Raw genomic sequence first — 16,101 nt, forward strand, 5'->3', positions numbered from 1 at the left:
TGCATTGTCCGGAGTCCGGACCGCAAAAATAAAATAGGATGTGTCATTATATGGTCCGCAATTGCGGTCCGGGCTCGTTGAAATGAATGCACATCTTGTGTGTGTGTGTGCATGGTCCGTGATTGCGGATAGCACTCCGCGGCCCGTCCGTGCCGTAATCACGGACAGTAGACGCAGCTATGGCAGTGTGCAGGAGGCCTAATGCTGCGCTGGAAAGAGAGAAAACGTGTTGGTACTGCAGGCAAATACTGGTGCGTTACCTCGGGGAAACACGCGTGATCCAGACCAGCACGCTTTTGTCATTCTGTGTATACAATTTTGTCAGGGACGTTTGTCTTCCTTCAGGTCCTATGGCCAATGCCGCAGCTCCAGCCACTGCACCTCAGAAGTTGATTCCTCCTCAGCCAACTGGCCGCCCCTCACCCGCACCTCCTGCAGTGCCGCCTGCAGCTTCTCCAGTCATGCCACCCCAGACACAATCACCTGGTCAGCCAGCCCAGCCCCCACCTATGGTCCACTATCACTCCAAAGCCAACCGTATTACTCCTATCCAAAAACCCAGGGGCTTGGATCCAGTAGAAGTGCTGCAAGAACGTGAATATCGGTACGTCTTTTACGGCCAAGAAATCCCTATTTAAAGGGGAACTCCACATTTAAGAAACATATATGAAGAGGACTGAGGCGAATGTATAGAAATCTCACTTTTTTTCTTTAGACTTCAGGCCCGGATTGCACACCGGATCCAGGAACTGGAAAATCTCCCAGGATCCTTAGCTGGTGACCTTAGGACCAAAGCTACAATAGAATTAAAAGCTCTGAGACTCTTAAACTTCCAGAGACAGGTGGGTGCTTGAGCTGAGGCCTATGGAGTCGTTCGTAGTGTTGGTCTTTACTAGAGCTATCCCAAATTATCCATGATTTGCTGTTCTATCCAGCTCCGACAAGAGGTTGTGGTCTGTATGAGGAGGGACACTGCCCTGGAAACAGCTTTGAACGCTAAGGCTTACAAGCGTAGTAAACGGCAATCTCTACGCGAGGCCCGGATCACCGAGAAACTAGAGAAACAGCAGAAGATCGAGCAGGAACGCAAAAGACGGCAGAAACACCAGGTGAGGAGGAGTTCCTGTATTGAATGGAGATTGGCTCATCACGTGACGGCACAAGACTTATCATGGCTTGTTCATTTCTTCAGGAATATTTGAATAGCATTCTCCAGCACGCCAAGGACTTCAAGGAGTTCCACCGCTCTGTCACAGGGAAGATCCAGAAACAGACCAAGGCGGTGGCCACATATCACGCCAACACGGAGCGAGAACAGAAGAAGGAGAATGAGAGGATTGAGAAGGAGAGAATGCGCCGGCTCATGGTAGGTACTGATGCAGCCGCCGTTCCTATGAAGGCAGAAATTTTCCATGGTGTTTGCAGCTTTCCATAGGTTTGGGGTAGATATTACCCGCTGTGATCTTCTACCCCATGCCTCGCCCCTTCCATTTTCTTGCCTACGTCACAGGAGTTGTATACATTGCTTTCTCAGCAAAAAGCTGAAGTTAGCAGTTGGTTAATAAAGACCAGATCCTCACTAATATACTAATATTTCTTCTACTTGTGTCACCCGCCTCCTTCCAGGCAGAAGATGAAGAGGGCTACAGGAAGCTGATTGACCAGAAGAAGGACAAGCGCTTGGCTTACCTCTTGCAGCAGACCGACGAGTATGTTGCCAACCTGACAGAGCTGGTGAGGCAGCACAAGGCGGCACAGGTACTAAAGGAGAAGAAGAGGAGGAAAAAGAAAAAGGTGAGTCCGTAAAATATGAGCGCCGTAAACGTGTCGTGAATCATCCGTTAAACGATGTAATGTATGTTCCAGGTACAGGAGAGCACAGAAGGACAACCCGCTGCACTTGGGCCAGATGGAGAGGTAAGAACAGGAGACCTCTACAGGATGTGATGTTCAGCACACAAACATCCCCCCCCAAAAAAAAAAATTAATCCGGCTCTGTTCATAGATTTTTTTTTCTTTTTTTTTTTTTTAAATTCGCTTTATTTAAAATGTTGCAGACAGGATGAAGGGCAAACCAGTACACCTTTTATATGCATTTGTCCTGTGAGACATCTTGTCTAATCAAGAAAATAAATAGTTACATCACAGGGGATACAGAAAGGGGAGGGGTAATCCGCAACATTCAAAACTTTGACATCATTTTTTTTTCAGTAACAACTCTTAGACAACAATGAAACCTGTTGTCTATGCCATTAAAATATCACAAATGTATGAGGAGTGTGTGCAATAGGCAAAACAATAACCAAATCAGGTTAGGGACCTGCATCATGAACCAAAAGTTAAGATTCCTCTACATCCAAAGTCAGGAGGATCTAACCAGGGACCCCATATTTTAAAGAATTTATCCGGACACCCTCTATGTTGATACACGAATCGGTCATATGTTATTACGGTATTTACAAGACCTCTCCACTGAGCAACCGAGGGCGCGTCTTCCGCCGTCCAGCGCATGTAGTGTGGTCAAATCTCCTCCATCTAAGATACCAAATAAACCAACCTTAGGGGAAATGGGCACATGGGACGGTAAAAGTTCATAGTTTTTACTCTACGTTCGGCACATACGCCGTAAGTACAGTGGGATATGTTGGGAAATACTCCTGACCCATTCCTCCGACGAAAGCCTCCAACGGATTAGCCCACCTCGAAATGTTAGTTGCTCCTATAAAAAACCCATTACACTCCTGCCACTAGTCGCCCAAACATATTATGCACCCCCTCAATGCTGGTACCCCAAAGCAGCAGATTACGCTCAATGGTTTAGCCTAAACACATTACTGCACCCTCTGCAACTCTAGGCCTAGTACCAGAAAGTAGCTCGTGAACCTCCCTCCCCCAAACAATTCCTTAACCCCATCAGGACCCAGCCGTCTTTTTGGATTTTCGTTTTTCATTTTTTTTTTCTCCCCCACCTTTCAAAAGCTGTAACTTTTTTTAATTTTTTTCGTCCATATAGCCATATGAGGGCTTGTTTTTTGTGGGGTGAGCTGTAGCTTCTTTCTATTGGTACCGTTTTGGGATTAATGAGGCTTTTTTTTATCACTTTTTAATTAATTTCTTTGGGATGTGAAGTGACCAAAAAACAGCGATTCTAGCGGTTTTATATTTTATTTTTACAGCATTCGCCATGCGCAAAAAATAATGCTGTAGTGTAATAGTTTGGACTTTTACAGACGCAGCAATAACAATCGTTTTTTTTTGTTTTTTTTACATTATCTCAGGAAAAATGGGAAAAGTTTGTTTTTTTTTAATCTTTTTTTTTTTTTTAACTTGAACCAATTTTTTTTCTTTCTTTTTACAATACTAAAAACTTCATTTAAACTTTTTTTTTTTTTTTTTAACACATTTCATCAGTCCCCCTAGAGGACTTGAACCAGCAATCATGGGATCGCTAGTAATGTAATACTAATGTATTGCAGTGTATTGTCATTTTTATAGGCTCCTGTTAAGCCGTGCCAGAGACACGGGTTAGCAGGAGATGAAGAAAGGCAGTCCTTGGGGCCTTTATCAGGCCCCTGGGCTGCTATGACAACCACTAGTGCCCCCCCCCCGATCGCTTTGTGGGGGCGATGAGCTGTCAGAGGAGGGCACCCCCCTGTTTGTAACGTGTTAGATGCTGCGATCGTGCTTGATCGCAGCATCTAAGGGGTCAAACGGCCAGGAACAGCGCGATCGCTGTTCCTGGCTGTTAGTCCCGGGTGCCAGCTATCAAACACAGCTGTAACCCGCTGCAGGCTCAGCGGGTGTGCCCGCTCCGAACATTACATCCCCCACCACAATGCAATAATACATCAACGTGTGGGAAGAGGTTAAACCATATCATGGTCATAAGCCCGTCAGCCTTTGAATCCAGAATCCCGTAACTTTACAAGGAGCTAGCCTTAGTAACAGCCCATACAGGTGTACTGGGGTGCCCATTGCTGCTATACGGATACGCATGAGACTGATGTAAAAGTGTGCGAAGATGTGTGTATAATAACACTTCTCCTGCCTATTGACTGATGGGAGATTCATGGTATTACTACATTTCCTCTGCAGCCTTTGGATGAGACGAGTCAGATGAGTGACCTGCAAATCAAAGTTATCCATGTGGAGAGCGGGAAGATCTTGACGGGTACAGATGCTCCAAAGGCAGGACAGCTGGATACCTGGCTGGAGATGAATCCTGGGTACGCTGACTCTTTATGTAGATCGGTAAAGGAAAGATTAGGACAATATTTCTAAATCGCTCATCCGTTAAGTCGATTTTTCAGTATTATTGAAAGCTGGGAATCAGGTGGCTGTATATTCAGTCTGTAAGATCGTGGAATCGTAACCCGGGCTATACGTACAAGTCCTAGGGCCTCCTAACAAAACTCTGTGTGGATGCCACTAAAGTACTACTTCTTTTTATTGGGGTATGTTCACCCGGAGGAGATTTTGCGGCAAAATTCTGCCACCCATTAATTTCAATGGGAGTCAGACGCTTCTTTTTCCCGCTAGCTGACTTTTTTTCAGCTAGCGGGAATAAGCCACATCCTTCTTTATCTTCAGGCGGATTCCGGCCGAACCTCCCATTGATGTCAATGGGATGGAGGACTCTCCCTGCAAAATCCGCTGTGTGAACTAGCCCTTGGGGTATGTTCACACTTAGTTTTTTGCTGGCAGAAAAATCTGTCTCTAAACCCCTTCTGGAATTTTGAGGCAGACCTGCCTTCACTCTGTCGTGTTTTTTGGCCTTTCCTCGCTCGTGGGAAAAAATGCCTCCACCTCCCATTGAAATCAATGGGAGGTGATTTCGGACGTTTTTTGATGTGGTTTCTGCGTCAAAAACAACACTAAAAAGCTGTGAACTAGGCCTTAATTTCATGTCCTTTTTATTCTGGTTTTAGGTCCAAAGCTCTGTGCTGATTACTTTCATAATTTCCTGACTGCATGTGGCCATTGCTAAGGTTGAGCTAAGTGCATATGGACTACTATAGCTTGTGTTGAATTGTATAAATCTGTGTGCAATGGGGTCCCCCTAGTGGATGCATGTAGTAGTTATTATGGTGCCTGTATGGTAGGAACAGTTTTCTTACTTGGGAGCCACTCACTTTTTTTTTGTTGTAAGGTAATCCATGGCCCCTGCACTAACCATAGTCTGAGGTTCTTCCTAGCAGTCGTCCATGGTATTGTGCTGTGATACAATTACTCATGGTCAAAGTTCTAATTCTTCATAGATATGAAGTTGCCCCAAGATCCGACAGTGAGGAGAGTGGAACAGAAGAGGAAGAAGAGGTGAGAGACTTGCTTACGGTGTACCTGTAAAATATATATATATTTTTTTTGTTTAGTCTCCACCTTTTCCATATTGGCTATAAATAATTTGACTTCTTAATTTCAGGAGGAGGAGGAGGAGCAGACAGCGACCCCGGTCACCAGTTTACCAGCAGTGGAAGAGAAGAAGATTCCCAACCCAGATACTGATGATGTATCAGAGATTTATGCTCGAGAGATCATCGAGTGAGTTGTGGTGGAGCACAGAGAACGTTATTCCCCATTATAAGCTCATTAATGATCTAACGCCATCTTAAGAAATTATTCTCAATTAAACGCTGCATTTGCAGTAGACGGGTGATGATCACAAAGCTGCCAAATATCACATGACCCCATATACTCCAGACGTAGTTTCCTTCCTATAGAGTGCAGCAATGTTGCCTTGTCATTTCCTTCAGGTAGAATGCGCTTAGGATATTGAGCAACCGTTTTCTGTGGGGGTGACGTTTCCTCGTGACATCACTTTTCTGTGCGTCGTTTAGTGACTGACTTTCCCCTTTACCCAGGATCGCCAGACAGGACGTTGATGACGAGTACAGCATATCGCAGGCTGAAGCCGGCCTGCGCTCTTACTACGCTGTGGCGCACGCTGTGACTGAGAAGGTGGAGAAGCAGTCTACCCTGTTGGTTAATGGAATGCTCAAACAGTACCAGGTAAGCAAATCGGCGAGATGCGGACAACACACCGCCGCCTCAAACCTGCTCCTGATCTCACCCTGGGTCTCCTCCTTACTCAGGTCAAGGGTCTGGAGTGGCTCGTCTCTTTGTACAATAATAATCTGAATGGAATCCTCGCTGACGAAATGGGTCTGGGGAAGACGATTCAGACCATCGCTCTGATTACTTACCTCATGGAACACAAGCGCATTAATGGACCCTTCCTCATTATAGTGCCGCTGTCGTGAGTAGCTTGATTTTACCTTCTTTATTCATCGTCTTTTGACAGCCACTCGGTGTAGGTCTAATTCCATAGTTCCAATGTTCTCCAGGCATCTACGCAAACACCTAATTCACTTTCTCATTGGGGGACACAGACCGTGGGTATAGTCACTTTTTTTTTTCATCCCATCGCGTTTTTTTAGAGAATCTATTTCTGCTCCATTCTAGGACTAGGCTCCACTCTCTCTGATCGGTGTGGGTGATCTCCATCCCTTTTCACCAGGTCCGCCATGTTGGAGGAGTGGCCGAGCGTGAAGGCATCTGTTAAATATAACTAGGGGAGATATGGAAACCGCTGAAAGCACAAACCTCGCTCCTGATGGGGAGGGTAGAGCGTTCCCCAATAGAATGATTGATAGAGGTTCCAGTTTATCACTGATATTGTAGATCCTGCCTGGAATATGCAGTTAAAGACATCCTTCAGTTAGGTTTTCCTTCAGTTAGGTTTTCCTTCAGTTAGGTTTTCCTTCAGTTAGGTTTTCCTTCAGTTAGGTTTTCCTTCAGTTAGGTTTTCCTTCAGTTAGGTTTTCCTTCTTTTTTCTTTTTTTCTTTTTTTTACTTTTAAATTAACTAAAAAGTGCAAAATTCTAGATAACCTGGTGGCCTCCTCTTGCTTACTTCTGGCTCCGCATCTTCGTTCTGGTCCCTGTTGTGCGACTCTAAGATGGCCACCGCTGTCTCGGACTTGCATATGGAGAGCGTTGTCTGCAAGTCTGACACGCGCCCAACCCCCTCCACTACCCTGGGATGGACCAGCGCTAATGACGTCAGCGCTGCCTCCATCTCTTCTGACACTTCGCCTGCTGACATCTTGACAGGAGTTGTGTTTTGTTTTTTTACAGGTTTCCGTGTCTTGGACTATGTCGGATCGTCATGGGATTTACTTTTTACAAATAAAATGGTGAAATAGGGATGTAGTGGGGGAGTGTTTATTTCAATAAAGTATTTTTTTTCCCACTGTCTAGCAGCGCTAGTAATAGAGATGTCTGACTGACACCCCCTCAGTTACTATCGCTAGGGCTTGGTGTCGGCCAGAGGTGTTCTTTGGCTTACACCCCTTCATACTATTATCCCGGGAACCCAACACACGAGAATCGTCTGAAGCGGCATATCTGATGTGGCGGGCTGTCTATGGGGAGGCCGCAGGCTGGTAATATCCTACCGCGGTTGTTGGTTTTCTTTGGCTGGTTATAAAAATAGGGTGAGACTGCACGTTTTATTTATTTTTTTTAAATTTTATTTTTGTAATTCCCTATTGTGTGAATTCCTATTTTTAGAATTTTCATTAATATTAAATATATATATATATATATATATATATATATATATATGGTAAGGCCCCCCCCCCCCCCCTATTTTCAAAACCAGGCCAGGAAAGCAACAGCCACATCAGGATAGGAAGGTCCATGGCTATTGGTCCCTTCCCATCCTAAAACGACCGGCCTGTGGCTGCCCCCTGTGTGTCCAATGGCCTCCGATCTGACACAAGCCCTAGCGATGGTAACATAGAGATCTCAGTCAGATATCTACATTACTAAAAAAAATATATCTATATTCCCAAGACGATTCGACGTAGTCCGAGACATGGAAACCTGTAAAAAAAACAAACGGAAGCTGATTCCTGACATTCCCGATGCTGTCATAGTCGCAACTCCAGTCCAGATCCCAGCGGCGGAAGTGTCAGGAGAGATGGACACAGTGCTAACGTCCTCAGCGCTGGTCGATCCTAGGGCAGTGGAGGAGTGGATCAGACTTGCAGACCACGTTCTCCATATGCAAGTCCAAGACAGCGGCAGCCATCTTGGTACCCTGACAACGGGGATCGGGAAGAGAAGGCCACCAGGTAGGTTAGCTATAATTTTGCAGTGTTTCATATATTTTGATTGTAGGGTTGCTTCAATAAATGTCATTCATTGCTCTCTACATCAAGAGGTCACCAAAATGAATAAAGCCGCTACATGGGTGGCCTGGTCATTGTAATTTTGCAGCCATTGGCTAATTAACCTCCTAACATGGTGAATTATCCTGCCACGCCAGTAAAATTGTCCTTGTAATGCTTTCAGGTTGGCAGGAAGTCATGCCATATTTTCACGTTATCCTGCCTATGGGCATAAGATGTGAAATTATACTGTGTCCCTGGGTAAAGATCTCTGATCTTTTACCATATTTTTCTTTTTTTTTATTCTCTTAAAAAGGACACTTTCTAACTGGGTTTATGAGTTTGACAAATGGGGACCATCTGTGGTGAAGGTGTCATACAAGGTAATACTCCACGGTGGCCATTTTGCTTGCCATCCACTGCTAGTCAACATGTTTTGTGTAACTTCTGTTTTTCCGCTTGTAGGGATCCCCCGCTGCTCGTCGTGGTTTTGTTCCTATACTGCGTAGCGGAAAGTTTAACGTTCTCCTCACTACATATGAATACATTATTAAGGACAAGCACATCCTGGCCAAGGTAAACGTCCTCATATTACGAAACCTCCATAGTTATAGCTTTGTTGCTACGTCATTTGAATCCTAACTTTTTTTTTTTTTATATATCATGTGTACAGATCCGTTGGAAGTACATGATTGTGGATGAAGGTCACCGCATGAAGAACCATCACTGCAAGCTGACGCAAGTCCTAAACACCCATTATGTCGCCCCACGTCGCTTGCTGCTCACCGGGACTCCACTGCAGAACAAGCTGCCAGAGCTGTGGGCTCTTCTGAACTTCTTACTCCCAACCATCTTCAAGAGCTGCAGTACTTTTGAGCAGTGGTTTAATGCTCCTTTTGCAATGACTGGAGAGAAGGTATGAGGCTGGGAAGGGGCATTGGCCAGTGCAGTGTGTCTAGTATGGCCCTGTACGTATGGCCCTGTACGGTCGTATCCGGCATTCTCAGATCTCCTACATTTCAGATCGACCTCTGTTTGATAAGAGTTGAAATGAAACCAATAGATGCCCTGCAATGCTTTATTCCACTGGTAATGGCGGACTACAAAAGGGCAGTCCAAATCAAACACCCCCCTTTAGAGGAACCCATGATGACCCGTCCCCTTTTGGAAGCCACACCCCTTATCACAAGTGACTACTTTTGCGACTTTTCTATTCTAGAATACTGGTGTAGAAAGGTTGATAAATTCCCTCAAGTTTATTAGAAAGTTGTAGAACTTGAAGACATACACTGCTTTATTAACACAAAAATGTACCACTCCTTTAAATTCCTTTTATGCTCTTCCTTGCAAGGGTCAGAATCATCAAAGAACAATTGAGCAGTGTTATCCGGCTCCTATTCTTTTCAGTCCTGTGTGATTTTTGATATTCTGCATTGAATTCTGTAAGTCTATTCTTGAAAAGCAGAGTGGACCATGATCCACGTGGTGCTGCCTTAAAGGTTGTATTCAATCCTGGCTGCTCAAGAATCTGACAATGGCATCATCTTGGCCGGTTTCCCTGTAACCGCTCTGAGATCTGAGGGGACAGCAGGTGACCTGACTTACAGCCAGTTGTCTTCTAGATCTGAAAAATCTCCACCAAGCGGAACGGTCACCAGATATTCCCTATTGGTGTGCTATGCCAGTTGTGCGCCCCCTGCCCCCCAGCAGATATAGCGCAGACTATATACTGAGTGCTTACTCTTTGATTTACATACAGTGAGCATTTTTTACAGGTGATCCTTCTCTGCAGGTTGGCCAAGATTCTCCACCTGTCGGTTTTGGAGCCTCAAGACTGATAGATAAAAATAGGATGCGGAGGGGGATATGGAAAGCTGACTTTGTATTGTCTTGATATGTAGTGGGACTTGGGCTTCGTTCACATCTGGGTTCCGTTCGTGGTTCCCTTAGACCTTTCCGTCATTCGAAATCAATGGTAATGCAAATGGAAAGCTAGGGTTTCCGTTTGTGGGTTCCCCGGACGGAAAGGTCTGACAGAACCCCGATGCAGATGTGAATGTAGCCTAATGCTGTTCTCCAGGAAAATTGACAGGTTTCTGTTTGATCTAGTCTGCAAGGAATGTATTGGTAAATATGATTGAATGACGTGCGCACTTTTTCCAGGTGGATTTAAATGAAGAAGAAACCATCCTGATCATCCGCCGTCTTCACAAAGTCCTGCGTCCCTTCTTACTGCGGAGACTTAAGAAGGAGGTGGAGGCTCAGCTGCCGGAGAAGGTAACCAGTCCTGGAGTTACTTGCTCACTGGAACTGTATGCGTGACCTGCACCCCGGTACTGACACGTCCTCAGGTTACAGCAGTGGGGCCATGTCATCCGCTTCTCATCAGGGAACCCGAAAAAAAAAAAAAAAGGTTGTACATAACTAACCAGTTAGTGCCGCTAATACATTGACTAATCCCATCACTAAGATGGGACAGAGTGCCCGGGAGCTCATAAGGAGGTTTTTTTACATTGCCTTTGCTTAGGTGACGGGTTCTCTTTAAGGTTTGCTAGTATTTCAGTGTCCTTGATCATCAGATACCGGTCTTCTTCTTTCTTTAGGTGGAATATGTGATTAAATGTGACATGTCTGCGTTACAAAGGGTTTTATACAGGCACATGCAGGCCAAGGGCGTTCTCCTCACAGACGGGTCAGAGAAGGATAAAAAGGTACGTCTTCTTCCTCAGTGTATGGATTTGTACATAGAGGTGTGCCATGCGATGCCCATACGATGTCACTTTTCCTCACAGGGTAAAGGTGGAACCAAGACTCTCATGAACACCATCATGCAGCTTAGGAAGATCTGCAACCACCCGTACATGTTCCAGCATATAGAGGTGGGTTGTCCGACGTTCATACGGTCTAGAAAATGGGATTGTTTTTTAGGTGTCTAGCTAGTGAAGGTACGTTTATTACACCGAATGGGAAATCACATATTTACATCACGGACTTGAGCGGACAGGTTTATTCCGGTAGGGACCATGTCCTCGGATATGGACTTCACTGTTTTAGTGATGCGTTGTCTCAGGTCATTCAGATCCTGGTCCTGGGGGGGGCAGAGTCCTTGATGAAGCCCCGCAGAAAGAAGTCGCAGTGTGTTAGATCTGGCGATCGTGGAGGCCAGCGCAACATTGGTCAATCGACTGTAGATTTTGCGCCTGCTCATTGCACAGAACACATTTACTTTGGGTGAGTCCCTCATCGAGCACACCGTTTTTCTGAGCCCCAAATTTTAACGTTGTGGCGATTTCACTGAGGTGAAAGGTCGCCTCATCGCTGAACATCAGCCTGTCAGCGAATTAGTCCTCTTCCGATTGGCCCTGCAAGTCAATGCAAAGTCCCGTCGTTTTGGTTTGTCGTCTGGTTCCCGCTCCTGAAGATGTAATATGTATGGCTTACAACGCGGATGTCTTCGTAAAATATGCCATACCGTGGTTTGTGGCACCAGTAGTTCCATACTAGTCAGCCTGCTCGACTTTCCTAGGCTACGCTCGTACACCGCTCAAATCCTATACATGTCTCTCTTCCGAAGTCTTTGGGCGGCACAGGCTTGTCCCATGACAAACACAGTTGTTTCTAGTTGCTCCACCCAACGCGAAATTCATTTTTCTATGCGGCGCACATTTAGCGAATTTATTATGAAAGTTTCACTGCACTGTCAACACGCAAAAAGCTTTTTCTTTGATGTCGCCATCTTATGTCACACTATGTAAGCTCATTTCAAATTTGGCTCTTCAAAATGAAAGCTGCGCTGTGATTGGTTGCAATGGGCAAATAAGCCAGTTTTGTTTTGATTTCTCAGTCACTGGCCATTTACCACTGATGTTACCTTGACTACAGGCCTTATGCACCTTTTTGAATCTATATATATATATATATATATATATATATAAAAATGGCGGCAGCACGCTGCCAACACCAATGTAACCTAAACCACTAAATATAAATAAATTTGCATTACTGCTAAATCTACTTATAATAGGGAGGTTCTTAGTGCACATTTTGATCAAAAAGTGTTTGCCCAAATGCCACGACAAGGCGACCTCTATAAGGTGGGGACCCAGGTTTTAGACAACAGAAAATAGGGAAAAATTTGATATTTTACTACTTTTACAAAGAAATTGGCTAAAAAAAATTAATTTGTTTGGTTTTACCACATTCTGAGAGCCATAACGTTTATATTTTTCCATCGTTTGAGCGGTGTGAGGGCTTATTTTTTGGGGTATGTGCACACGATGAGTGGCTTTTACGTCTGAAAAGACAGACTGTTTTCAGGAGAAAACAGCTGCCTCGTTTCAGCCGTAAATGCTCCTCCTCGTATTATGCGAGGCGTCTTTGAAGCTCGTAATCTTGAGCTGCTCTTCATTGAATGCAATGAAGAACGGCTCAAATTACGTTACAAAGTGTCCTGCATATAATTAATATGTGTCCTGCACTTCTTTGCCGAGGCAGTCAATTTACAGCTGTCAAACGACGATACGTAAATTACAGGTCGTCTGCACAGTACGTCGGCAAACCCATTCAAATGAATGGGCAGATGTTTGCTGACATATTGTAGCCCTATTTTCAGACGTAAAACGAGGCATAATACGCCTCGTTTACGTCTGAAAATAGGTCGTGTGAACCCAGCCTTGCGGGACGAGCTGTGGTTTTTATTAGCACCGTTTTTTGGTACATAAGATTTTTTTACATTTTTTTTTATTTCATTCTTTTCAGTGCTATGGTGAACAAAAAACAACGATTCTGGGGTTTTAGTTATTTTTTTTTTTACGCTGTTCATCGTGCGAGTCAAATAATGCTATATTGTAATGGTTTCGGACTTTTTTTTTTTTTTTTTTTTCCCCTAAGTCTTTTATTTTTAAGACCAATTTCAAATACAAAAAAAAACTAATTGTACATATCGCATATACGCTGTATACAACAATAAATATTAGCAACATGATCCGAAACCAACAATGTACATTCATTGTGCTCATTTGTATGCACTAGTACCATAGAAACAAATGGCCCATATATAATCGTTCCACTTTCTTACCACGACCTTACGGAGTAAATATACTCTATAAGGCCGGATTCACACGAGCGTGTGCGTTTTGCGTGCGCAAAAAACACAGCGTTTTGCAAGCGCAAAAGGTACATAACCGCTCCGTGTGTCAGCAGCGTATGATGCGTGGCTGCGTGATTTTCGCGCAGCCACCATCATTATGACACTGAATGAAAACAGAAGAGCACCACATGCTTTTCTGTTTACAAACAAACATAGTTTTTACTGCTGTTGGGCGAATAACGTGCGTCACACGGAAGTGCTTCAATGGGTGAGTGATGCGCGATAAACGCACAAATATAGGACATGACACGAGTTTTACGCAGCGGACACACGCTGCGTAGAAATAGCTGACTGTCTGAACGGCCCCATTGACTAACATAGGTCCGTGCGACGCGAGTGAAAATCGTGCGCGTTGCACGGACATATATCACGTTCGTCTGAATAAGCCCTTAGGGCTGATTCAGACGAACGTTGCGTTTTTGCGCGCGCAAAAAACACTTGACAGCTGCGTGTGTCATCCGTGTATGATGCGCGGCTGCGTGATTTTCGCGCAGCGGCCATCATAGAGATGAGTCTAGTCGACGTCCGTCACTGTCCAGGGTGCTGAAAGAGTTAACTGATCGGCAGTAACTCTTTCAGCACCCTCGACAGTGAATGCCGAACACAATATCGAGAAACCTGTTAAAAAAAAAAAAAAGAAAAAGTTCGTACTTACCAAGAACTTCCCTCCCGGCCGTTGCCTTGGTGACGCGCCTCTCTTGACATCGGGCCCCACCTCCCTGGATGACGCGGCAGTCCATGTGACCGCTGCAGCCTGTGCTTGGCTGCAGCTGTCACTTGGACTGAATTGTCATCCCGGGAGGTCAGACTGGAGGAAGAAGCCGGGAGTTATCGGTAAGTCAGAACTTCTTTTTTTTTTTTTTTTTTTTTTTACACGTTCATGTATATTGGGATCGGAAGTCACTGTCCAGGGTGCTGAAACAGTTTAACTCTTTCAGCACCCTGGACAGTGACTATCTCCTGACGTCGCGTACCGGAAATTTTTTTGCCGAGTTCGGCCGAACCCGGTGAAGTTCGGTTTGCTAATCTCAAAGACACTCCGTTTGGATGTTTGGAAACAGAAAAGCACGTGGTGCTTTCCTGTTTACATTCATCCTTTTGACAGCTGGTGCGCGAAACAAGCAGTTCGCACGGAAGTATTGAACATGTTGCGCTTTTTGCGCAGCGGACTAACACTGCGCAAAAAGCACGGACTGTCTGTACTGCCCCATAGACTTGTATTGGTCTGTGCGTGGCGCGTGAAAACCACGCGGCCCGCACGGACCCAATACACGTTCGTGTGAATCCTCCCTTACTCCTATAAAAAAAACAGCATATCACTAGATAGTTTTAACCCCTTCCCGCCGCAGCCCTCTTTCAGATTTTCATTTTAGTTTTTTCCTCCCCACCTTCCAAAAGCCATAACGTCTTTATTTTTCCGTCGATATAGTACTATGAGGGCTTGATTTTTGCGGGAAGAGTTGTAGTTTTTCGTAGCGCCATTTATTGTGCCATATAATGTACTAGGAAAAGGGAAACAAAATAATTGTGGGGTAGAAAATCAGCGATTCTTCTATTGTTTTTTGAGTGTCGATTTTACGGAATTTACTGTGCAATTAAAACAACATGTTAACTTTATTCTGCGGTTACAATACGATTACGGCGATACCAAATATATATAGTTTTTTCTATATTTTACTACTTTTACAAGTAAAAACCGAAGTGTAAAAAATAAAGTTTATTTTGTCGCCAAATCCCGAGAGCCGTAACTTTTTTTTTTTTTTTCCGTAGATTAAGTGGTATGAGGGCTTATTTTTTGCAGGGTGAGCTGTAGTTTTTAATTATACCATTTTGGGGTACATGCGACGGTTTGATCACTTTTTATTTAATATTTTTACGACTTTCACCGTGCGGGTTAAATAATGATATATTTTAATAGTTCAGACTTTAACGGATGCGGCGATACCAATTATGTTTGTTTATTTTTACTATGCTCTAGGGGGAAAAGGGTTTTGTTTGTCTTTGAAACTTATTTTTTACATTTTTTTTTTTTTTTTTCTAAATGTTAACATAAAAAAAACCTTTTACTTGACAAATTTTTACGTTTTTTTGGTTTTTTATTAGTCCCCCTAGGGGACTTCAACCAGGGATTGTTAGATCGCTTGCACGATATACTGCAATACTAACGTATTGCAGTATATCTTGATTCTGACAGGCATCTATCAAGCCCTGCCAGAGGCAGGGCTTAATAGGAGCACAAAGTTGGCGGACCTGGGGGCCTTCATTAGGCAGCCATAGCAACCATCCCCCCCGCGCGATTTCAATGAGCTGTTAGAGGGGGTTGCCCCTCTCTTTCTAACGATTTAAATGCTGCGGTCGCTATTGACCGCGGCATTTAACGAGTTAAATGAGTAGGATCCTGCTCGAGCGCGATCCTGCTGGTTACTCTCAAGTGTCAGCTGTAACATACAGCCAACACCGGCATCGTATGGAGCGGGTTCACTCCGTGAGCCCGTTCCATACTTCCCCCTACCCGACTTTGGCGTATGGATATGTGAAATGTCGGGAAGGGGTTAACTCAGCACAAAAATATGTACCAACAATGTACAGCTGCTTAGTTTCTTCACAAAAGATCATAGCAGTTATGACAAACATTATAAACCCTCATCCCAAACTAAACAAAAAAACAAAATAATTTAAATAATAACATAATATCTCCAAACCACTTTCTCCTCCCCCTCCGCACTACATCACCTCCAATACTTCCCTTTTAGTGCCTCAAACCGACACTGAATCCAAG

At 44.3% G+C, this 16,101-nt stretch overlaps 1 protein-coding gene and 1 long non-coding RNA gene across 5 annotated transcripts in view; one reads left to right on the forward strand and one right to left on the reverse strand.

Annotated features, from left to right (window-relative positions):
- LOC142750166 (uncharacterized) overlaps positions 1-16,101 on the reverse strand; it is a 189,881-nt gene that overhangs the window by 26,392 nt on the left and 147,388 nt on the right. The gene's annotated exons all lie outside the window — the stretch shown is intronic.
- SMARCA4 (SWI/SNF related BAF chromatin remodeling complex subunit ATPase 4) overlaps positions 1-16,101 on the forward strand; it is a 52,950-nt gene that overhangs the window by 16,458 nt on the left and 20,391 nt on the right. For all 3 annotated transcript variants that reach the window (XM_075859009.1, XM_075859011.1, XM_075859010.1), the window contains exons 6-22: positions 346-604; positions 716-842; positions 936-1,109; positions 1,193-1,366; positions 1,627-1,794; positions 1,867-1,917; positions 4,096-4,226; positions 5,259-5,316; positions 5,423-5,541; positions 5,862-6,009; positions 6,093-6,256; positions 8,490-8,556; positions 8,639-8,749; positions 8,847-9,089; positions 10,337-10,450; positions 10,777-10,884; positions 10,966-11,052. In XM_075859009.1, the coding sequence (XP_075715124.1) occupies positions 346-604; positions 716-842; positions 936-1,109; positions 1,193-1,366; positions 1,627-1,794; positions 1,867-1,917; positions 4,096-4,226; positions 5,259-5,316; positions 5,423-5,541; positions 5,862-6,009; positions 6,093-6,256; positions 8,490-8,556; positions 8,639-8,749; positions 8,847-9,089; positions 10,337-10,450; positions 10,777-10,884; positions 10,966-11,052 (2,303 nt within the window). The remainder of the gene's footprint in view (positions 1-345; positions 605-715; positions 843-935; positions 1,110-1,192; positions 1,367-1,626; positions 1,795-1,866; positions 1,918-4,095; positions 4,227-5,258; positions 5,317-5,422; positions 5,542-5,861; positions 6,010-6,092; positions 6,257-8,489; positions 8,557-8,638; positions 8,750-8,846; positions 9,090-10,336; positions 10,451-10,776; positions 10,885-10,965; positions 11,053-16,101) is intronic.

The sequence above is a fragment of the Rhinoderma darwinii genome, chromosome 3 (genome assembly GCF_050947455.1).
Source record: "Rhinoderma darwinii isolate aRhiDar2 chromosome 3, aRhiDar2.hap1, whole genome shotgun sequence".
NCBI lineage: Eukaryota > Metazoa > Chordata > Amphibia > Anura > Rhinodermatidae > Rhinoderma > Rhinoderma darwinii.